This window comes from Marmota monax, unplaced genomic scaffold (genome assembly GCF_021218885.2).
Source record: "Marmota monax isolate L192 unplaced genomic scaffold, Marmota_monax_Labrador192_F-V1.1 WCK01_AAM20220418_F8-fsc00002, whole genome shotgun sequence".
Classification (NCBI taxonomy): Eukaryota; Metazoa; Chordata; class Mammalia; order Rodentia; family Sciuridae; genus Marmota; species Marmota monax.
Window position 1 is genome coordinate 44,496,314 of NW_026693571.1, and position 24,214 is coordinate 44,520,527.

A 24,214-nucleotide genomic window follows, 5' to 3' on the forward strand; every position below is an offset into this window, starting at 1 on the left:
ACTGGTTCTCAAACTTTTTGGAATCAGGATTCCTTTACACTCTTAAAAGATATTGAGCTTTTGTTTGAGTGACTTAAATCTATTGATATTTACTGTATTCCTCATGAAAACTGTATAATTTTAAAATATTTATTAATTCATTTGTAGATAATGATACAATAAATATGGTACATATTTTTATGAAAAATCACTCTATTTTTCAAAATAAATCATTTTGTGAGAAGAAGGGCATTGTTACATTTCAGCAAATCTTTGTAATGTCTGGTTTAATAAAACCCAGTTGGATCCTCATATCTGCTTCTTTATTCCATCTGTTGTAGCATGTTGTTTTGGTTAAAGATGTATATGAAGAAGGGCTGAGGTGTAGCTCAGTGGCAGAGTACTTGCCCAGCATTCATGAGGTCATGGGTTCGATCACCAGCACTGTAAAGAAAGAAAGAAAAAGATGTGCATGAAGAAAACCCAGCCTCACACAGATGGGAAGTTAGAAGAGGGAGGAATAGCTTCACAGCCTTTTCAGGTAATTGTGGATATCCTTCTTTGATATTACACTAAAACTTGATGCCTGGTAGTTCTTAAAAGTTACTTACAGGGTGGAATCTGAAGCCATATCAATAGACTCTCCCTACTCTTTGGCATTAAAAACCATTGATCTCTTTTGTACTTTGAGAGAATCTATTACAGTACCATTCAGTAACATCGCACATTAGCCATTTGGAAAATGTTGGTTCACTGAGTTATGCCAATCTTCCAAAATGTTGATACTGTATCTAAATATATATATATATTATATATATTAGTTATATAATATATATATTTATATATATTCTAAGTGTTATAAAACTGTTCAACTCATGGTAATGAATACATGCAAATATTGTACACTTTTAGGGTAAAGAGGATCTTAACTTTTAGGCAGATGTGAATATTGTCATTGCCAAAAAATACTATGCATTGTTTTCCTTGAAATTATGGGCTCATTTCATTTTTTTTCTTGAGAAATATCCAAATCTGAGTTTCTCTGTCAGTCATTCATTCTTTCAAGTACAAAAAAAAAAAACCAAAAAAAGTCCCATGAAAAATATGACTATATTAAACAATCTTCATGTGATTTTCCTTCAGACAATTGATATACTTCAGCGTGTGGCAGAAATGCTATATATGTATCAAGCACTTTGTCACAAAGAATATTTAAAAGACTTGTAGTCAAGAGTTGAAATTTGATAAAATTATTAATTTTTTACTGCTCTTCCAAGGACATTCTTAAATGAGCCTTCCTTTTTTTCTTTCTTTGAGTGCCTGGTAAAGAATAGGATGATTATTAACAGTCTGTGGTGCCCTTGGTTTAACTGGCCCTAAGGTGCCAGCATTTCACCCACCATAGTTTGGCATCGTTGGTGCAAATACCAACATGGATAAAAGGCCAAATAACATCCTTGTATTATTATGAAAATAGTCTTGACCTTGCAGATCCTCTACAGACCACACACTATTCCAGGGAAAGTGCTCCCTCTGTCTACCCACCCTTAGCAATACTTGGACTTAAAGGGAGTTAACACCCGTGAGAGTTAGTGCTTATGAAACATGTTCTTTGAGTGCACAACTTTGAGAAAATCTATTTTAATATCACGTTTGAGAGGTGATGGAGATGGGGGTTGTGGTGGAGAAAATACTGTGATTATTAAGGTAAAATATGGTCTTAAAACCTGGTCCATGGAGGCAAATCATAGAATATTCCAGTCTGATGACTATGGCCAACAACTATCCAAGCTAATGGTTCATGGATAGGTGCACCACAAATTATTTATTCAATCTTGATTTTTGAATCCATTGTCATAACCCTCATTATTTATCTTCCTAATATTTTAGGTTAGTCTAACATTAAAATTAGTTTATGTTCCCTAAGCATACAGCAATTGAGGGTGAGATGTAAATGACCTTGAAGAGTGTTTTTTAGCACAGAGATACCAACCTGGGATTTAAGCAGAAAAATGTTCTATCCTTATTTCCATTTTCTATTGTTATGTACCACTTTAAATAATTTTTGGAAAGAGGTGGAGGTAAGAATAAATTCAATTTAAAAATGCTTTTGGCTGTTGATAAAATACCTATATAATTAAAAGTTGACAGCATATGCCTGCATGCCTTTAAAAGATCGCAGGAAATGTACTCTGCTTTGAGAAAAGGCCTAAAGTGTGTTTTCAATTATAGTGTACTAAACATTGTGAAGAGCCATAGCAATTCAGGAAAAGGTGGTGATGTATCTATGCAGAGTAATAATCTTCAATATCCTAGCCAAAGGTTCCCAGGGAGCAGTGGTGAAGCCTTGTGACCATTGGTTTACCAGTGTTAGGTGTGAAGATCCTACAGACTCAGGGTGATGGGTGCACTTGGGATGGATGAGCTCTGGTTTATCATTCAGACATTAATTTCAAGCCTAATGCTACTGACAAGAGTCCAAGTCATGGCCAGTTGAATTTGATCTGAGTTGAAAGATAGTTCTATTTCAAATTATAATGCAAAAAAAAAAATTGGAAAAACAAGTTTCAGGATGATATTCCATTTAAACTTGACTGCTCCTTGTTTGGTTTTAGGTTGAATTCAAAGTGAGTATTTAAATTGTCTAGCATTACTTGATATTGGGAAGCTAGATCTTTTGGGAGCAATTGGCAGGGAGGGGTTCACCCTGAGATTTCATCCTCAAAGAAAGACATCTTTGGGGAGATGCAGTACTCTTTGAGCTACTCTACTAAAATTACATAATATAGGGCCTTATTGTTATTTTTAAAGAGGGTTCATAGGAATTTAACCCCCATGGCTCTCTTTAACACCATTGAAGATTTCTAAGTAAATCAGAACCTCAAAGAGGCATCAGTTATTCCTGTTAACTTATAGAGTGTCATTTTAATGTTCTATATCTTCACTATGCCTCCACCTTCTTTGATGAAAAAGTCTATTTAAAAATTGGTAGGAAAATATTTAACATAATAAGATGATGAGTCAGAGTTTTTAAAAAGCTCAAAAGGGAAGATGTAGTTAAATAATGCACCTTCTTATTTTTTAACTACATCTGACTCATGACATATAATGTATTCCGCTAAGTTCAAAGTTTCCTGTTACAAAGAGTTTTATGAAACAACTCTTCTTCAGACCATTTTTTACTTCAATTATAGTAGCAGGTTTTGGAGTTTAAATCATTAACAACCTGAGTGAACTTCTATCTAAATGACTGCAAGTCACAAAGAGAACAGTCCTCTTTCACCAAGTACCTTTTGTGCTGAGTGAGCCCGGTCCTTTTCTGGTTTTCCCCTTTATGTGTCTCTTTGAAGCGAGATGTGTGATGATTTGTAAAGTAATGAAAGTATATCAGTTAATGAAAACTGCTATATTAGGCACATAATGCACACTGGAATTGCTTCAGAGTAAATTTCATATACCTGCATTATAGTAGAGGAAAAAAGTAAATTTCAGAAGTCAAGATCGCTGTGTGCACTGTAGGAGTATCATGTAGCAGTTAAATCAGCCATCAGGGGTGTCCTAATCTTATTTTCCCCCCTTTGTCAAGGACCTGTAACTTTCATTTAGGCAGCTTTTTTTCCCAAGTGTTACCTCTGTCAGATGCACCAACAGCTGGACATTCATTCCATCAAACTGGTTATTGATCTTACCATATGGTATCTTTTAAATTTTTTTTTTTAGGAATATTTTTATTGGGATGTTTTTGGAGAGTGTGTGGGAGTCTGCAACCTCCAGACTTACAGTGATGGAGTGAGGAAGTAATTCTTCTAGTGACAAAAGCCCGAAGAATTTTATACAGAACAAAATGTAGTTTAATAAACAAAAGAAAGTTAAGAGAGCAATCTATCTCCTTTAAAAAAAATCAGTAAAATAATGAACGGATCGTTGTTGAAAGAGTGGGAAAAACTTTTTTTCCCCCTAGATTTGGCGACTAGCGGGATAAATTCGAAGAACTCCATCCCACCCCCGCACGCGCGCCCCCCATTCTTTGCAGACAGAGCGGTTGTAAATCCGAGGCTGAGTCCGCCCTGGGAGCCTTAGGGCACCTTTCCTCTTTGCTCTGCGTGTGTGTGTGTGTGTGTGTGTGTGTGTGTCTAGCTCTCGCTCTTTCCCTCAGTCTGTGCCTCTGTGTGTGTGTGAGTGTGTGTGTGACAGAGAGAGAGGGAGAGAGAGCGCGAGAGGAGAGAGAGAGCGAGAGAGAGAGAGAGAGAGAGAGAGAGAGCGAGCAAGAGAGCGAGCTGTGAGCTGTGCTGCCGCCGCCGCTGCCCTTTGATCCCGACATTAGTGTTAGGGGCTCGGAGACACAGAGCGCGGCCATAGACACCGCCGCACCGGCACTCATTTATTTATACCTCCCATCACACACGCGAGCACAGGACACACACACACTCACACCTATTAGATCCGTTTCCATTGAAGAATATTACGCTCGGGGACAAGCCAGGTGCACGACCAAAAATTAAAAAAAAAAAAAAAAAAAAAAGAGGAGGAAAAAAAAAAAAAAGAAAAGAAAGGAAAGAAAAGAAGAAAACCCCTCTTCTGGCTCCAGGAAACAAGCTTCAACCCATTGCACACACCGGAGAGAAGGGGTTTCCCCCTGCCCGCCCGCCCGCCCCCCAACTACCTCCCCGCTCCTGCCAGTGTCTGCCTCTCTGCCCCCACGGGGGTTTATTTGATCTCACATTAACCAAGGAGGAGAATGTGAGAAAAGGGGGAAAATGCCCAGGAGGAAGCAGGAGCAGCCCAAGCGCCTTCCCTCACGTAAGTCATCCCTTCTCCACCTCCTCTCGTGCCATTTTCTCGCCCTCCCTCTCCTCTTTCCCCTCCGCAGCCTCCTCCGTTGTTTTCTGCATTAGTTTAGGGTTACAGAGGTGAAACTGACAAAGACACAGCCCGGGTTACTCCTCGTTTAGGTCTATGCTGAGGCAGCCATGTTGGTGATGATCAGCCCCGTGCCCTTTCTATTCTCTCTCTCTTTTTCTTTCTTTCTCTCGCCCCCCCTCTTTTTTTCCTTGAGATCGGGCTTTTTTCCCCTTTGCCTCCCCCTCCCCCTCCTCACTCCGGGTTGCTGGGGGGAGGGGGCGAAAGCGGGAGGAGGGGAGTAGTGTGGATGCCGGGGTTTTTACCGGGGGCTGGGGGGGAGGTGGGAGAGGTTGGAATCTTTAAAAAAAAAAAAAAATTCCTTGTGGCTCCGGGTGCCTGGGGTGCGGGGGTCGGGGCGCGCGGCGGGCAGGGGGCCGTGACATGGCGTTTGGGGGTGCCGGGGCGAGGGCGCGCGGCCGCCCGCCGGGCTCGGGATCCAGGGAGAGGTCCGTCTCCGGCTAAAGGTTGCGCCGGGGTTGGTCGGCCCCGGAGCCGCCGGCGGCAGCGGCGGCGGCTGGAGCAGGAGGAGGCGGAGGTGGAGGAGGCGGCGGCGGAGGAGGGGAGTCGGGGGCGGGCGAGGCGGGAGCGGCCGGGGAGGGTGTGGGGGCACCGCACACAAACACACGGGGATACACGCGCCGCCGGGGCGAGGGGGCGCGCCGGGGCGCGGGGCGGCCGGGCGGGGGGCGAGGCCGGGCAGCGGCGGGCGGATGTGGGGTGCGGGAGCTGCGCCGAGGCGGAGGCAGGAGGCAGGGCGGCTCGCGGCGCGCGAGGTCCCTGCAGAGCTGAGGGGAGGGAGGAGCAGGGCTCCTGGCCGCAATAAAATGCGGGGTCAGTGGGAGCAGACGGAGCCGGGCGAGACTCGGGCTCCCAGACCCCCCTCCCCGGCGAGCCTGAGCAGAGTCCAGGACTAAAGTGCATCACAGCCCTCCCCGGCGGCAGCCACACACACCAACTGGAGACACACACCCGCCGGCACGGCCCGGTCCCCTTCCCCTCCTCCACCCGCGCCCCGGGTCCCTCTCCGCCCTCCCTCGGCTTTTCTTTGCGAGACTCTTAACTTTTCCCCCACTCCCTCTCCAGTTCCCCCCGCCCCCCCAATCTTTCTCCGCTTTGAGTGTTCCGAGATGCTGCTAAAGCTAAAAGTGAAGGAGAAAGAAGCAACTAAAAATATCCCCCGGGGCCGCCCGGCTCCTTGAATGCAGGGAAGAGGGGGCAGGGGAGAAGGCGTGGGGCGGGGTGACGGGGAGGAGGGGACGCGGGAGGCGCCGGAGGGAGGGGTCGGGGGAGACGGAGGGTCAATTTCTCCTCTCTCCCCCCCGCTCTGCTCCCCTCTCCCGGCGGTTTGGCGCTGCCCGGAGCCCGATCCTGCAAAACCCGGGCTGGGGGCGGGAGCGGAGCCGGAGCGCCCGCCCGCCCGGGTGTCAGGCCGACGTGGTCGGTCACCTGAAGTTCACGGAGGGTGGGGGAAGGGTTAAGGTTATGGTGTCTCGGGCTCGGGTTGTGTGTGAGCGTGTGCGTTTCCGCTGCAGACAGGCAGCGCGATCGATCTCCCCCTCGCGAAATATCCGCGGCGGTGCCTGCCCGGGGGACCGCGAGGGGGGCGCGGGCTGCCGGGGCCGGGCGCCCCCGCGGCTCCGTGTCACCCGGGCCGCGGCCGAAGTGGCGAGCAAGGGCACTTGCAGGCAGTCCGCTCCGCAAACATTCCTCTTTCTTTCCCCTTCCCGGTACGCAGGGAGTCGACGCACAGGGCTTGGGTTGTGCTTTTTTTTCCCCTTCCTTTAAAAAAAAAAAAAAATGCCCCTGTGCAGTCCTTTCTTCGCCTGCCCGCTAGAGGTTCTGAGGATAATATCACATATGTAATATATATGCACATAAAATCACTCTCAGGCGGCTGCGTGTGTAGGGAAATTTTGTGCGAGGAGGAGAAGGCGGCGGAGTCGGGGAGGGCGAGTTGGGAGGCTCCGCGCAGCGATTCACAGAAAACTCGCAGCAGTTGGTGGAGAGTGCGTGCACATGGCCGGCCGGCCACTGCGCCCAGCTCTTCTCGGGGGCGTGTGGGGGAGCGGGCGGAGGCCGGAGTCCCCGCGGGGGCCACGGGGGAGGCTTGCCCTGCTCCGACAAAATGGGCTTCAGTGTTCTCTGCGAACTTGCCCTTAGATGGCAACTTTGGGAGCTGATGAGCTTGTGTGCGAAAACCAGGGCGGTGAGGTTATTTGGTCATTTTCCTTTCTTCTCCCCCTGCTTTAAGAAAAAGAAAGAAAAGAAATAAAGAAAAGAAAAGTTGGCTAGGTTAGAGGGAGGGTGGGAGAAGAGAAGGGATTTATCTGTTTGGGCTGTGACGGAGATGGAATGGCCGTGCCTCCCGTTGTGTGCAGCGCTGTCGGGCAGCTGCAGCCTGCCCTGCCGGTGACCTTGACCCTGACCTCGTGCGACTACCCGCTCCGTCTGAGAGGAAATTCAGGCTCCATTTTAGCTCGTGTGCCTGGTGGGCCTCTCCTGCGCGCTGGTGCCTGGTGATGAAGTTATATTTTGAGAGTGGGGACTCTCCCACCCTGTTCTCTAATTGAATAGTGGTATCTCCTCACTTAAAAATCGCCTCCCTCTTTCACTCCTGTAAAGCTGCTTTTACCAAAGTAAGAAGCAATTTACCTTTGGAAACACCTTAAACGTCCTTCCAGTTTTAAAAGGGAAGCCTTAATTTGAGAAGCTTTTCCACTTACCTTTGCATTGAATGGATTTTTATGGATGTGTGCTGCCTGTTCTAAGCGGGGTTTACACATGTTTTATAAGCAATTTGCATTTGGACTAAGAGCAATTTCTGGGCAAATGGTGTATTTTGCAATTCAGTCACACTAACCCAAGGCTGGCTAAGTGCTGAGTGAGGCTTGGAGCGACTTGCAAGTGGTATCTAGATGTAATAAATATTGACTTGGGTAAAAATTAGTGTTAATTTCTATTTATTATAGGGTATAATTGCAGTCCTAAGTCCTAGTTGTAATGATAAACTCTTGGTTTGTATGCTTGTTTGTTTATGTGTAAGGGAAGGATTTTTCTTCCCCTGGAGAACTATGTTCTATCGAAGTTAAAATGTAGTTAAGTCTGGGGATTAAAGTTGCTTGAGAGAAATCATCCCAGGGTTTTAAGAAGTTATATAGGAGCAGGTTTAGAAAGTTGACCCTATAAGGAAGGAATAATGTGTGCAATGTTGGAGGTAGGGAAAAGGGGTGATAGGGGAATGAACTGGGGCAAATTGCTTCACAGCCAAAGAGCCCTTCTGAGTAAATACAAAAGTGATTAAAGCCCCTATTGATAGGTTGTTTTAAGAATCTGTAGAACCCAGTAAACACATTTAAGAAGTGCAAATTAGAATATGTAAAAAGGAAACTTGTGAAAACAATCTATAGTAAATTTGGAATGCTTTCCACTTCCTCTTAGGTCTCTTCCTGGCCTCTGCACCCCACAATTGTATGACTAAAGATTTCTAAAGCATAAACTATTGCTACTTACAGACTTGTTCTGTCTTGGATTTATTTCTCTTTTATTAAGTATACTACTAGCCAGGCACAGTCTGGGTCTGTGACGCCCACAGTCCTCCCACTCCACAGCACAGACACCAGGGAACCTGGAAGTTCTACTCTCCAGTGGATTAGTCGTGGAAATCCAGACTAGCACTTGGTACTATCTGATACCAACTCTGGGGTGAGCTTCAGCCCCTGGCACCGAGTCCCAGCAATTCCCCAGGCTGGGCTCTGGCCTGCTAAGGTTTCCTAGCTCCTTCTGTTCAGCTAGACACCCCTGGGACTCTTCAGAACCGAATTAGCTTTGGAGATGGGCGAGCCTTTAACCTGACACTACTAACCGAAGCCCTGGGTTTCTGATTTAAAATTCTACAGTCATTTCCTCTTGGGCCTCTGAGGTGTGTGTGTGTGTGTGTATGTGTGTGTGTATGTGTGTGTGTTTGTTTTTGTTACATTGGCCTCATACATATGCAGGAAAAAATGGCCAGCTCTATAGAGTTGAGTGGGGATCCTACTGACAAATCAAAAAGAAGTTCTGTATTAACTTTTGGAGGCACCCCACCACCACCACCAGCAAAAGGTGTTAAACCTGTATTATTTTCAAGGGTTGGTTTTAAAAGTTATAATTCCAAATAAAATCTTTGTTTCTTGGCTTAAGGTTGTAATGATCATTTGGAGTCTTAAATGTGATCCTGTTGCTGTTGTTGATGGCTCTTTTACAAAAGTTCTTTCCATTAACAAGGTCCAATACCATGAAGTATGTCCTTCTGGTCGGTCCTTTGAGCTTTAACACATGCTTATTTTTAGCAGAATTCCAAACTGCATCTCTTAAGGTTCATCAGCCTAACAAGAGGAAGAAGGAAACCACTAGGTATGGGGCTAGGCTCTTTATGAACCTCATAACAAACTGAAGAGGGAGAGGATATAGGAAGGGCTTTTTCCTATGTTTATTGCATCTGTAAATCCTTCTACTATTGATGATCAGCTTTTTAAAGATTTCCTCATTAGCATCAACTCATCCATAAACACGTGAGTTTAGATCCTATTACACTTACCATTGGAAATTTGTCTGATCCCTGTTCTTGAGCGGGAGCACAAAAGGAAAAGTACTAAAACAACTGTTTTATTATTCCAGAACTTTCACTGTTTACTCAGTCGTGGGTCAAGACTAGGATAGGTAATTATGTTTTCCATTAACAAAACTTGAAGTATTCTCTCCTGCTTTCTAGTAAAATTGGGGACGAGAATGACTGGAAAGGAACAGGACATATATACAGACATATGTATCCCTATATTCAGGTGTTTAGATATACCTGTATATAGATACATTTTAATAATTTTATGAGTCTTTTTTGGTCTGATGAAGGAGAAGCATTAAAAAAATTAACTCTTTCCCCTTATTTTTTTTAATGGTGCTGGGAATCGAACCCAGGGCCTTACAGGCAAGCACTCTACCATTGAGCCACATTCCCAACTCCTCCCCATTTGTTCTTATTAATTTTTGCAGTGACCAGGCACTACCTCTTGACTAACCATGGTAGCAACCACATGGGGAAAATTTTCAGTCTGAAGTAGCACAATATTTCATGACTCCTGTCAGCCAGGGCTAATGATTCTAAGGGACCAAGTAGCAGTTTGGGCTGATGATAGGTAATAATGCCTTGCTGTTCTCCAAAAAGAACATCTAGGTATTCCTGATACAGTAAGGAGGGTATCACTGGGGTTTCCTGCTAAAACAGGGAAGACGGCTCAAAATCACATTCCTTCTAATGCTTCAAATAGTTTCTAATAAAAAAATTGATTTTTAATTTATCTGTGTGCTGCCATCTCGCTCTGGAGATGACACAGCTGGTATGAGTTGACAAGTCTCTGCACAAAGTGTTAATAAATCATGCTGGAGAAGGATAAATTGGACAGCTTTTGGCTAGTGTTAGAGCTTGCTGTGCATTTGGTATTTTAGAGTCTTTGAAGGGCCTCTATTAGGACAGTTCCATAAGAGGTGTAGAAAATCTCTGCCTCGAGAAGCTTGTAAAATTAAATGGACAGAGGTTGTGGACACACCCAAGGGCGAGTGTGTGTTGCTGGAATAGCCAGGCAGGATTCTCCTGGGATCAAAAGTTGGTTTAGTAGTATAAGGAGTCCTGTCAATATCAACATGTTCTTGTGGAAAAGGCCAGGTTAGGATACATGGTGCTGGCCTGGGTTCACTTAGTAATCCCAGTAGTATGGATTCAGATCACGTCTGGATGAGTTAGTTCCACTAAAGAGAAAAGCTCTTGTCCTGCATCGTTAATGCTGGTCATATATGCAAATTGGCATCTTTGGACTCAAAGATGAGATGGCCTAGTCCATATGGGCTGCTATAACAAAATGCCTTGGTCAGGTAATTTATAAATGAAAAATTTATTGCTCAAAGTTCTGGACGTTGGGAAGTCCAAGATCAAGGTAATCACAACTTCAGTGTCTGGTGAGGGCTCCATCTCTGCTTCAACAATGGCTCTGCTTTCTGACCACACAGGGAGGAGGAGGCAGCTAAGCTTTATTGGGCTTCTTATAGAAAGGCACTAATTCCTTCATCAAGGTTCTTCCCGAATGACCTAATCACCTCTCAAAGGCCACACCTCTCGTGAACTTTGGGGAAGCATAAACTTTCTCACCACAGCACAAGGTATGAAGGAACCGGAAGATACCACATTGCTACACTGTATGAAACTTCCTTGATATCTGTGACTGGTCACCAGTGTCATTCTGTTTGGGCTGAAAGGCATGATATTTCTGGGATTAAGTTAGTATGTCCGTTAGCCCTCATTTGAAGTTGTCCTGTCCTCCTTGGGTCTTTTTTTAAATATCTGCTGGAGAATTAGAATAGGAGAAGGAAAAACAAACAGACCAGGCTGGCGCTGATCTCTCCATTCTGAGTGATGTATTAGTAATTTTCTATAATTTAATCAGACTGGTCGCAGAACAAGATAATGAGAGTATGACCTACAAAATAGGAATTTTGAGTGCGTTAAAGGGTTTCTAGCATCAGGTTTTACAAGACCATGGGTTTTGTGGTGAAGGAATAGATTTGGGGTTTTCTCTTATTGGAAAGAAATTCAGGCCAGGCCTGGTAAGAGGTGTGAGTTTTCATTCCTGTTTTGGTTTAGTTAATGTGCTCTTAGGATCATGTTAGGGGCACATACCGTGAGGGATGATTCTTTCCTCCTTTTGATGTACATTTTTTTCTCTCTCTCCCTTAGCTGTGTTGCTCAGGGATTCCTACCGTCTAGGACTGAGTGTGTAGAACACTTTATGTCTTCTGTCATATTAAATAATATGCAAATCACTGAACTTAGAAAGAGTTGAGGATACTTGACACGCTGGTTTCTCTCTACTTTCTTCGTTCTGCTTGGGAGCAAGTTTTGTATTTCTGTCCCCTGTAAATTATATTTTTATGATATTGGAGAATAGTATATGACTAGGTGCTAACACAAGGGCCTGTCAGTGACTCTTATCATTCCCCAGGGACTCACCTTGGCTAGAATTGCTACAGTTTTAAGGTAGATTTCTAAATTAAAATCAGACTTTGACTTTACATTAGTCTTAGACCACATGGTGCATATTGCTGTTTATTTTATAAAAGTCAGTTTCACCCCATGTCTGTACACACACACACACACACACACACACACACGGCTATACTGTGTCTGATTTTATAAAATGTATAGTGCTAGGTGGCCATGGTGTGAGGTCAGAATGTGGCCTTTAGCAACTGTGCTTTTCACAGACTGAACTGGGGTTATACCCAGTGTGGTAGAGTCTGTGTGCCTTAAAGGTCTATTATCCAACTGTCCAGTTTCTTATTAAAACACAGTCTCCACCCCTGAATTTCTGTCTCTGGAGTTCTTAAATGGCCAGGTACTCTTTGCTTTTGTTTTTAACAAAGTCCAAGGTCTGGGAAAGTAACTCAGTGTTAGAGCACATGCTTAACCTGCATGAGGTCCTGGGTTCCAACCCCAGCACTGAAAAAAAGAAAAGAAAGAAAAAGAAAATCCAAATTCAGGAAAGTTTGTCTACTATCAAGGAGTAAATCCATAGACCTCCTCAGAGTCTGAAGAACAAACCCTAAAATAACCTCTCTCCTTCTCTGATAATTTCTGCATGCGTCACAAGAGTGGTTGGACCCCCTTAGAGGCATGGTGTGGAGGAAACTAGGAGGGGAGAGAGATGTGGATCTCAGGGTAAATGGTCTGAGTGCTCTGAATGAGTTGGCCTTCAAAGGCGACTGAAGAAGGCCAGGCGAAATGATCTTTTACATGATTGATTAGCAGCATTCGACTTATCTGAGCCTTTGAAACAAGCTACTGAACTTGTGGAGGATGGTGGATTTTCTCAAGTTATGTAGTGCTAGTACCTTGGGCTGCCTGATGCTGTGTGCTTAAAAAAAATTTCTTGTTGTTTTGAAATGAGAAAGAGAAAATATCATCTGTGACTTTGGGTTCCTTTCCCGTCTGCTATATATGGTGCAAGAACTTCATTTGCTTTTGAAGTTCATAGGGTGGGGGTCAAATGCACAGACTCTGGTGCTTGGTTTTTCAGATCCCACCCCGGCCACTGGCTAGCTGTGTGATCTTGGGCGGATGACTGAACTTTCTGTTCTCCAGTTTCCTCATCTTTAAATAGTTATAATAGTTCCTATACCACAGAGTTATCCTAAGGATTATTTGAATACATATATAAATGTAAATGTTACATGTCCATGTCAAATCATGCTTAATTAGTGTGTGCTTTGTTGAAAGAGCTCAATAATATTACCCGTTATTAAGTATATGAAATGTTTATTTGCTTAGATTGTGATTAGATTATAGACATTTCTGATCTAGAATTTTATGGTAGTTTCTGTGTTTTTTTTAAATTCTGTTTTCAATGAATCTCAGTAGTGTGATGTGGAATAACAATATGATATGGTAAAAATTCTTTTACGAGACCATTACCATAGGGCTTGACCAGTACTTGTTTCATAGTCCCACAGTATTATATTGGGCTTTCACTGTAGGAATGAGTTTGTTCCTCTGGTCACACGATTTGCTCTGAATTACATTTAAGTTGTGTAATAATCCTATGAATTATGGCTTAATTTTACTATAAACTGAGAATAGTAAATCCTCCTGTGGAGATTTATAGTGAGACTGAAATGAGAGAATAGGTGTTTAATAAAGGTTTGTTTATTTATTCATTTATTCAACAGGCTGTCCACTGATTAAAATAACCGAGGGGAAATTGATATTGTGTTTTCCATATGTTATAGGGGTCATAGTTCAGATTTACACAGAAAGGAGGAGAGGCAGGGCCTGTTGTTTCCAATCACAGGGATCCAGTCCAAGAGAACGTGTTTAGTGAGTCTTAAGTAAAGGACTGAGGTAAGCGTGTGTGTGTGTGTGTGTGTGTGTGTGTTTGAGCCTATCAGAGGTCACAGCCTGGTACCATACCGAGGTGTTTTGCCCCACAGGGTATGTTTAAAAACTTGAAGCAACATTTTGGAGATTGGAGGTTTCACATAAAAATCCAAATTTCCAGCTTCTTTTGAAAACTTGGAAGAGACAGCAGCACTGGGCCCACCTCCCCACATGGCAGCAATCTGCTGTGGCTGTCTCCCTTCCCCGGGCATGTGCTCGTCAGTCTGCCACAGTTCCTACCACTCGGCCACCGTGTCCCCATATGCACGCACACCTGCCCACCTTCCCCAGGTCTCTTTCCTCCTGGTCCCTGCAGGCATTTGGATGAGAACGTGTTCTACATTCTCTAACGTTAATTCATCACTGAGTGGAAGGTACTGTGTCCCGCATTCTGGGGTGGCACAGAGAAGCAGTATGAGGTAGGGATTATGGTCCTGGCTGTACTACATTTAGCTGTGACATTCGCAAGTGACTGCCATCCTCTGCCTGTTCTTCTCATTTGTAAAATGGGGGACATTGTCGGCCGCACGGGAACTAAGGGAGCTCATACGTGCGGATTCAGAGGTGGTGTGTCTGGCGTGTAGTATCTGCACAGTAAGTGCCCGCCACCGTAGTACACCTGATAAGTGGCTTCATGTCAACGGAGGATCTCCCTAGAATGCTTTCACTGCGCCGTGTAGTTAATCAATCTTGCTGCCCTTCAGTTTCTGATCACCATTAAGCAACCTAGTGTTTCTCACCCCTGGCTGCAGATTGGAATCACCTGGGAGATTGAAAAAGGTCAAACACCCCTATAGCCGGGAGTTCGGTGGTCCAGGGTGGAGCCTGGGACTGGACTTTTTTTAAAGTCCTCTGGGTGATTTGAATGAATCAAATCATTCAAGGGTTGAGGACCCCTGAACTAACCAGAACGCCCACTCTGGGATGATGTCATTTCAGCCAGGAATAAAGACATGTGATGCTGAGCCCCGGCAGTTTATTGACCATACTTTCTTAGATCCTAAAATGAGCTCATGGACTTGAGTAATTGGCTCCAGCTCCAGGAAACCAGAGGCTGGGGAAGGAACCTGCAATAGGCAGGCGACAGAAACCCCAGTCTTCTCCCTCACAGTCCCTCCCCCCCCCCGGGGGAGGCCACAGTTTTCTGTCATGGGTTTTGTGACCTTCAGCCAGTTGCTTACCCTCTCTGTGCTTAAGTAGCTCCAGATTGTAAAGTGGATAAGAGTATGTCACCCAAACCTTCTATTTACATTATGCCTTAAGGTTCCTGAAGCAGTTTCATGGATGTCGTCTGCTTGTGAGGTGGAGAAGGGCTGCCTGTCCCGCCTATGGGACAGCAGTGGAAACGGAACCACAGAGAGGGCAAGAAACTAGCTCAGAGTCACCAGCGTCTGCGTTTCCAAGGGCAGGACCCTCTGACATCTCTCGAGGCCCAGTGCTGCTCAGAGGTGCATGAAATCTTCATGGAGTCTCACAGTCTGCAGGTGATGTCTGGACCCCCTGCAGGCCCCCCTGCAGGCCCCCCAGAGCCTCGGCACCCCTAAGGTTCCCTTAGGTGCTGATGAAACACGTTGGCTCCAAGACTCATGCCAACGTGTGCTGCTGAGAACGTTTCTTTCCTTGATGACTGGAGAGCTGGGTTTTTGACCTTAGACTGAGCAGAGGGCAATAGAACAGAGTCGCATGCAGTGACACTTTCTGGGGCCGGGAGTACATGCTTCATATGGCGAGCGCTGCCTTCTGGAATGGCCTAGAATTAGGCATCTAATCTGTGCTTGTTGGGCCCACTCGTTAACCCAGCGAGCCTCCTCAGAGCATGAAACACAGCTGTATTTGGGAGGAAACAGTGTGGGAGACCCCACGCGCCAGGAAAGGTTCCTGAAATGTGCTGTGTGATTTCTCCCTTCTGGGGGAAGCCAGCCTCCAACAAGAACTTGCAGAGTTTTAATCTGACCTGAAGGAGAGAGCAGTCGGAGTGTGCTGCTTGTATGGAGATTTCTTGGAAAACTGGGAATGGAACCACCATTTGACCCAGCTATCCCTCTCCTTAGTCTATACCCAAAGGTCTTAAAAACAGCATGCTACAGGGACACAGCCACATCAGTGTTTATAGCAGCACAATTCACAATAGCTAAACTGACCAACCTAGACGCCCTTCAGTGGATAAAAAAAAAAAAAATGTAGCATATGTACACAATGGAATATTACTCAGCAATAAAAGAGAACAAAATCATGGGATTTGCAGGTAAATGGATGGAGTTAGAGAAGATAATGCTAAGTGAAGTTAGCCAATCCCCAAAAAACAAATGCTGAATGTTTTCTCTGATATAAGGAGGCTGATTCATAGTGGGATAGGGAGCAGGAGCATGGGAGGAATAGACGAACTCTAGATAGGGAAGAGGGGTAGGAGGGGAAGGGGGGAGGGGGCGTGGGGTTATTACAAAAAAAGAAAGTGCGCCGCTTCCCAACTTGCACAGGTATAGTACCTTTGGTGGAGATCCACAGACACACCTATTGCTCCTTGAGGCTCCTTGAGGCCTTTTGCATTGATGAGAAAACACAAGGACAAGAGAAAATACAAGTAATTTGAATAGGACTTGATGGTCCCCTGAGGCTGGAATCACAGAAATCTTTGATAAGATAAGGACCTGTTAAATAGATAAATATGTAAAAACTACCCAGAAATGAAGAAGTGTAAACAAGAAGTATAAGCTTATTTTTAATAATCTATATTGAGTTTAATGACAAAACTGGTACACGGTTAGTCCAAATAATTAAAATTGCCTGTAAACGTCTCAAGTGTGAATGTCCCCTCATCCCAACTTCCACCCCCAGAGAGAACACCTTAATTAGCAATATTTAAAAATATGAAATATGGGTGGGTGCGTTTCTGCAGAGTTGGCTAATGTAGTTGAAGTCCTGAATTCAGTGCAAGGGTGGCCACATTGCTCTGGGAGCTGATGACATCACATCTCTGATGTTGAATCCCAGGTTGGATGCTTTGGTTTCAAGGGGGAAACTGACAAACTACCCATCAGAAGGGAGGCAGCAAGGACGTCGTAGGCTGTTAAAGGCATCTTATGAGGAGTTCATTACGGAGGCAGTGGGAGTGCTTAATTTGAAAAGAAGAGTGGGGGCGGATAAGAATTGTGCTCGGTATCTACGTTCAAATCTATGAAGTTCTGTTGAGTGAAAAAGGGAGGAGCTTACATCGAATTGTCATTCATCCTAAATTGTCAGCTCACATGCGATAACCGGTGTGTTATTCTGTTATTCGTACATTTATTCATTGATTTCACCAGTGGGAGCTGAGTGTGTGTCAGGGATTAGAGGTTCCTAGAGCTGAGCAGAGCCTGGTCCCTGCTCTCAAGAGCCAAGTGGGCAGAGAAAGAGATGGAAACACAGAAGTCTGATTCAGCTTGAAAAATATTTTCACAGACTTGTGAAATGCTGAGTGGAAGACGGAGACAAGGCCCAATAGGGTACAAGTTACAAAGATAAATTTGATTTGATAAGATAAGGACCTGTTGAATAATTTTTAAAAATGGAACAGTGATCTTGTGCTTATGAAGAAGTTGGCTCAACCACCTGTCGGGGTGATTTTTCAAAGAACTTCTAGTAATTCAGGATAGAGTGGGGAGAAGTGTTAAACTCTAAATTTATCTAATAGTATGAAAAAGAATTCTGTGACGTAAATGCTGCTTTGCTTAGTTTCTGTTATAAAATTGCATGCATGCTTCTGCCTCAGGAAGCACCTCTTTCAATATACTGCACTGAGCACCTTTTGGGAGTTAGAGTATATGGTACAACACATAAGGTAGAGTGATAGAGCAGTGACATCTTGATCGTCCAAGAGCTGTGGTTCCCATGTGCTGCTGAATCATTAAGTTCTGAGCATGTACCTGCTTAGAGAAGTTCTGTGGAACACAGTCTCTGCCAACAGTGCTTTCACATGTTGACACAAAACTATACAGAGGATAAGTACAAATCAATATGCGAACAAGTGCAAGAGATGTACTATGAATTTGATACATAAATGTTGGCAGAAATGCAAGTAGGAGGGATGGGCATAAGATCCTCGATGGGCATAGAGGAGTGACATCCCAAGCGCCCTCAAGGAATTGATGGATTCAGATGTTGAGAAGATTCCAAGCACAAGGAATGTCATTAACCCCAAGCAGATGGGAGACTGTAAGAGAAGGGGCTTCCCTGAACCGCAGGGACCAACCTGGTGACATAAGGATAAGAAGCAGGAAAAATATGGCAGGTGCTGGCCCAAGTGATAGAGATTGTGATTGCTAAATTTAGAGGTTTGGACGCAACTCAGAAATAAAACTATAAAAGGGGCTGGGGCTGTAGCTCAGTGGTAGAGCACTTGCCTAGCATGCATGAGGCACTGGGTTCGAACCTCAGCACCACATAAAAATTAACAAATAAAATAAAGGCACTCTGTCCATCTACAACCCCAAAAAAATTTTTTTAAAAAAGAAATAAATTGTAAAGTATGGTAGCTTCCTGCACTTTAATAAAAATAGAGAGGGAGGGTGATGGCCGAAAGAAAGAGAGGCCCTTTTCAAGTAGAGAGGCCTCTTTGGAAAACCAAACTAGGGTGAGTGGCAGTGGATGTGACCGGCTGGAAGGGCTGGTAGGGGAGCCCTGCCCTGTGATGGGTTTCTGGGGGCTGGTGCTGAAAAGGTATGGCCAGGACTCACCCCTTTCTTACCTCCTGGCTCCTGAATAATTAGCAAAGATGCAGTGCCTCCCTTTGAAGGGCATAAAGCATGTCCTCTTAAAAAAATGTGTGTGTATCTTACATATATAATAAAGCATAGTGATAAAACAACATCAATAAAACTACCACCCCGTCTAACAAATTTCAACACTGAAAAATTGAACCTCTCCGAAGGGTATTCTTCTATTGCCACTTTTGTCCCAACACAAGTTCCCGTTACCGAATGTGTCTATTTATTGTCTCTTTTCATCTTCTCCATAGCTTTGCTGCATTGCTTGGCTTCACCTGTCTTGGAGATTTATAAAAGTAGTAGCATGCAGCAGGCCTTCTGCAGCTTGGTGTTCAACAGTTGCCTTTCTGGGATTTATCCGCGTTGCTGTGTGGGGCTTGCTGCGTCTGTTTCCACTGCTAACGCTGCACTGTAGAAACACTGCCATGGAGCTTGGCTCCTCTTTCGGCTGTTCTGAGCAGTGCTGCTGTGTGCATCTCACTGTCCAGGCTGGAGGGCTAATTTCCCTAAGATGCTGGTTCTCAAATAATTTGGTCCCAGGATCTCTTTTCCAGGACCCCTAGAAGTTAATGAGAACTCAGATGTGCTTTTGTGGATATGCACTATCACTTTAGAGATTAAAAATGAGAGATGCAGCATTTGCATCATTAAAAATGATGGTGATCTATTACATTTAAACTATAAATAATATATTTTTAATGAATCAAATGTGTTTTTCCAAAAAAATCAAAAGAGTGAGAAGAGTGGCATTGTTTTATATTTTTGCTATAACCTGTAATGCTTAGTAGAAGACAACTAGATTCTCTTTGCTTCAGTTGCTCAATCTACTCCAACAGGTGTGGGGTGGAGTAAAATCTCGCTTTGTACAGATATGTAATAGTCTGTTCAGATAACTGTGGATATTCTTTGAACTACATCAAAACTCAAAAAGAGGTAGCTTCTTGAAAGTGAGTTGTGATGCTTCATCCAAACACTTCAAAGTTGCCTAGCACGTGTGAGGCCCTGAGTTCAATCCCCTGGACCACAAAACAAAAACAAACAACCCCCAAACCAAAACCAAAACAGTTCAATGAGTATTCTGTGTTCTCTTACATTAGAATCTACTAGACCGTCTTATGTTTTGAGTAGTTCATCATGCATGTAACATCCGCCTCGGACACTTGGGAAAATACTGGTTCCCTGAGTTATGCAGAGCCACTAAATATGGGTGCATTTCAATTGTACAGCATAAAAATTGTTAATATCAACAGAAATATTACCTGAAAAACCTTTAAGTATTATATTGGGAAGCTGTCATTCACAGCATAGAATACAAATTTTTCCAAAACTTTAATGGTTACTTGAAAGTTTGAATCTTCTCATTGGCTAAAAATACTGTCAGTTTTTCCTTGAAGTACCAGCTTTGCTTTATTCATTTTCAAGAAATATTCATTTCCACATTTGAAATTTGTCAGTTACTCTTTATTTTGAAAGTGATGCTGCGTGGAAGAGTGGCGAGCTCAGCCCCTGACCCAATGTCCTTTTCTCACCATAGCCAGCAGGCTTCAGTAAAGGCAGAAGTGCTTTATGCATGTTTCCTTACATGTATCAGAAAGATGTTTGCTCAGGAGCAATCTGCAATAAAATTAATAATGTCTTTGTCAAAGACATTCTTAAATAAAGCCAGCAGAGTTTTTCTGTTTGCCTTTTGTTTGTGTTTGTGCATTAGTTTTTGTTGTTGTTTTGCTGTGTGTAGCAGCAACAAATACAGTGACTGTGAGTACGATTTAGTGCTATCTGCCCTTGGTATGAGCTAAAGTGTTAATAGTTTTTTTTCTATCCTTGCTTTTGTATCTTTGGCATAAATGTCAACAGGGTGAAATGGCAAATGATATCTTACTATTATTATGGAAGTAACTTTGATCTCAGGGCCTCAGAGGCCCCTGGGGGTCCGTGGACCACACTTTGAGAACCACTACTGTTAGGTGCCTACTCAGGAATAGAAACATCAAGTCTTGGTGTGTGTGTGTGTGTGTGTGTGTGTGTGTGTGTGTGGTTCTTTAGCTTTAGTTGGTAATGATATCATGCAGCACAATGTATTGTCACTGAAGAACTCAAAAGGCAGAGAACCCTGAGGATGAAGCACAGTTACCTTATAACTGCTTCTCACAGCTTTTGTTTAAAATAAAAGTAGTGTCTTAAATAAACTCGTTGGTTAAATTACCTTTCTTCTCTGTAAACACGTAGGTAACAGTGTCGATCTCTGAAGATGCGCCATGTTTGTCTGATGGCTTCCTGTTTGGAGGAGAACTCCTTTGGTCACCATGGACAAGAGATGGCTAAGGTTTTCACACCTGGGTTGCTGTCCTCACCTTCCATTAACCCACTCACTCAGGAACCTGGGTGAAATTCAAACACTGCTCCCTTCGCCACCACCATTGAATTGATCACCAAGTTTTATTTCAAAAATAGCTGCAGAATTCATCGTGCCCAGCCCTTGCCACTGCTATAGTGGATACTCTTACTATTTCCCATAAAGAATTAAAACAGTTGCCAACCTCATTCCCTTTTGTTTTGCTTCAATCTCACTTTCTCCATCCCCCACCCCAGCCCCTATAATCCAGTCTTCACACTGCCACCACAGTAGACTTTCTAAAACTCATACAATCCAGATAATCCTTACTTAAGATCTTTTCCCATTCCCTAAAAGGATAAAATTTGGATTTCTAGATTTTGAAGATGCTTCATCAACTGAATCTCCTTTCCTTTCACCTCCTGGATACTCCTTGATCATTCATATTGAATTATCTGTTCTGCAAATCATACTTACACTCCCTTACCTTGATATTGCTTTTTCCCTGCTTCTGGAATGTCTTCAACCCACGCGTCTGATCTCCCTATAACATCCAACTTCACCTCCAACACTGAGAAGCCCTTCCTGTTTCTCCTCTATCCCTACCATTGTCCCACCTGGCAGAACTAGGTGACTCCTTCCCTGGTCCCCACAGATGTATCACCTATATCTCTCATATGCATAATTCCTTACTTATCCATGTTCTCATTGACCATGGGCTGTTTTAAGGACATTGGCTACTTATTTTTTTAGTGCCTTCTTGCCCATAACACTATTTGATATGTAGTAGGTACTCAATAAATATTGTTGAATAAATGAACAGAGAGAAGAGTTAAGAACTGGTCACAAAAGCAAAGAGATGGGAGATATTCTATAAATATTGTTGAATGAATGAAGTCAAGAATGGGTCACAGAATCAAAGACAGGAGGTGTGCCATACATGCTGTTGAATGAATGAATAAATAAGTTAAGGTTGGATCACAGATTCAAAGGGTTTTAGGAGTGGAAAGGGCTTTGGAGACCATCTCCTGTTGTCTTCCTTTTTCAGAAACGAGAAAATTATTTCCCTAAATTGTGTGTCTGGACTGGGTAGGAGGTGAAGGACAGTGCCATGGATGTGGCCTAGAGATGCCTAGAGAATGTGCTTCCGAGGACACTTGCCCAGAGGAGCAGAGGCCACGGCCTACACCACAGGGGACACCACAGTCTAAGTATAAGAGGGAATGTTTGTGGTTGGAAGTCTGGCACATTCCAGGCTGTGGAGTCTCCCCCTGCTATTGGCCGCTATGCTCTTTCTGTCCTCAGACTGTGCCAAGACTGTAAGATTTTCCTGATGACTGGGCATATTCTGCATCTGGATTCCATGTTCATAACAACCAGAAGTTTCCTGTCTCTTTGGTTGAGGTGACTGTGATATAGCGCTGGGGAGCAATAGCCATGTCCTGGGGTAAGCCCTACTGTGTAAAGCCACAGTCTACTCTTGAGATTCCTAGGTGGATTCCTGGGAGGAAGGGAAACTATTATTCTCTAAGTGCCAACTTGATGCCAGGTGCTTCACTTTCAAAATTCTCATCTAGCTTCAGAATGACCCTGTAAAATTGCGGTTAATAGCATCCTCCTCTGTGAACACAAACGTAGGATTCTGTGGGAGGGTCTGGGGCCAGGGCTTGTGTCACTGTGTTTTGCCTTGCTTTTTCATACTCTATAAATAATATTTTCCTATACAAAACTTCTTGTGGCCTTATTTTTACCAATTTGGCAAATTCATGAAGGTTCATGTATTTACTTGAAAGGAGAACCTCTAGTTGCCTGGTTTAGTGCTACCCGTGTTTTGCGGTTTACAACCCTTTGGTCCTCCCTGCAGGCCCACCATGGATAGGAGAGGAAGCAGGTGTTTTTATCTTACTTATGGATGAGGATCTGACCAGTGAACACAGACTCTACCATATCTGTTTGGTTCCCAAAACCCTGTCTATGGGTTAATATATAGTAGGGTCTCCAATTTTTGTTAGATAAGCATCAGGAGTTCTATGGCTCTTAAGTTCCAAATTCAGGTTGGAGTAGAACCAGGTCTCAGAGTCTTATCCTGGGTTTTCGCTGCTGTGCCATCTTGCTTTCCCCAGATCCTTGAATGGAAAGGCACAGGGACAAGCCCTTCCTCTGATCAGTTCTTGTGGGACTGGGCAAACCCTCTGATCTGGCTGTCAGATGCATTTCTACACATCTCAACAAGTAAAGGTGGCCTCTTTGAATAAGATCTTTAATGTTTTCTGCTTCTTTTCCTTTGCATACTCAAGATGGGCCTTAAAATAATTTCCTATTTACCTGACACACCCAGGTCAAATGGCTAGAGAAAGATTGAGGAGCCTATAATGGATTCACTAAGGAGTCCCACTCAGAGGATTCCTAATATCATCTGATACTGTGTTTTTCCAAAACTAAAAAAAAAAAAAAGAAAGATTAAAGCAAGGCTGTGTTGGTAGGTGTGTGTTGGTGTGAGGGGTGGGGATGGGTTCATAGAGCTGTGTCCTGCCCTGGACACCTCGGAGGCGTAGCGTTCCTTGAGGTGTGGTTTGTAAACCACTCATCTATTCTACTTCTCATGTTATACATGAAAAAAAATGAGGCACGGAAGTGTTTAATGACTCATGCAAGTAGCTACATTAATAGGATGGTGCTGGAACTCATAGCCATACATCTGAATTTTCCATACTGTTTTAAAGCATTGCTGTGCTTTTATTACAAAGGAAAAGTACCTGTTCTTTAGAGCCGGGGTCGGCAAACTTTGAACCGTTTTTTTTTTTTTCTTTTCTGCAGTCCCTGGAGCTGAGAATGGTGTTTATATTTTTAAAGATTGTTTAAAGAAATAAGCAACAACAACAAAAACAAAGGGGCTATCACTGTATGCGCTTCTCAAAGCAGAGATTTACTCAGAGATTTGCTACTGCTGATAGTAATGTGGAAATACAACAAGATTTTTTAAAAAGGGCTTCCTCAAAGTAACTTCAAAACACATAGATTTAAAACACAACCTGATTAGTTGAGTATATTTATATCAAAAAACTTCCAAACTTGTGTTCCTCAAATGAACTTCTTTCAGTTGCCCAATACATTTTTATTCTTCTTTTCAAGTACCAGTTATTCACGGAGGATAAGCTGGTTGACTAAATTCTGATAATACGTGGGAGATGTAGCTGAGGAACTGCAGACAGTCTAAAAAAGAAGTGGTGTGCTTATTCACATACAAAATCAGGGTTATGGACTCCTCAGAGGGGAAGAACAAAAGGAACTGATGTATGC

At 43.6% G+C, this 24,214-nt stretch overlaps 1 protein-coding gene across 7 annotated transcripts in view; it reads left to right on the top strand.

Annotated features, from left to right (window-relative positions):
- Nucleotides 1-4,129: 4,129 nt before the first annotated feature.
- Znf827 (zinc finger protein 827) overlaps nt 4,130-24,214 on the top strand; it is a 168,100-nt gene continuing 148,015 nt past the window's right edge. For 6 of the 7 annotated variants that reach the window (XM_046458964.2, XM_046458963.2, XM_046458968.2 and 3 more), the window contains exon 1: nt 4,132-4,779. In XM_046458964.2, coding sequence (XP_046314920.1) covers nt 4,737-4,779 — 43 coding nt within the window. In that variant the 5' untranslated portion in view covers nt 4,132-4,736. Of the gene's footprint in view, nt 4,780-24,214 lie in introns of all 7 variants that reach the window. The other variant, XM_046458961.2, reaches the window with a different exon arrangement.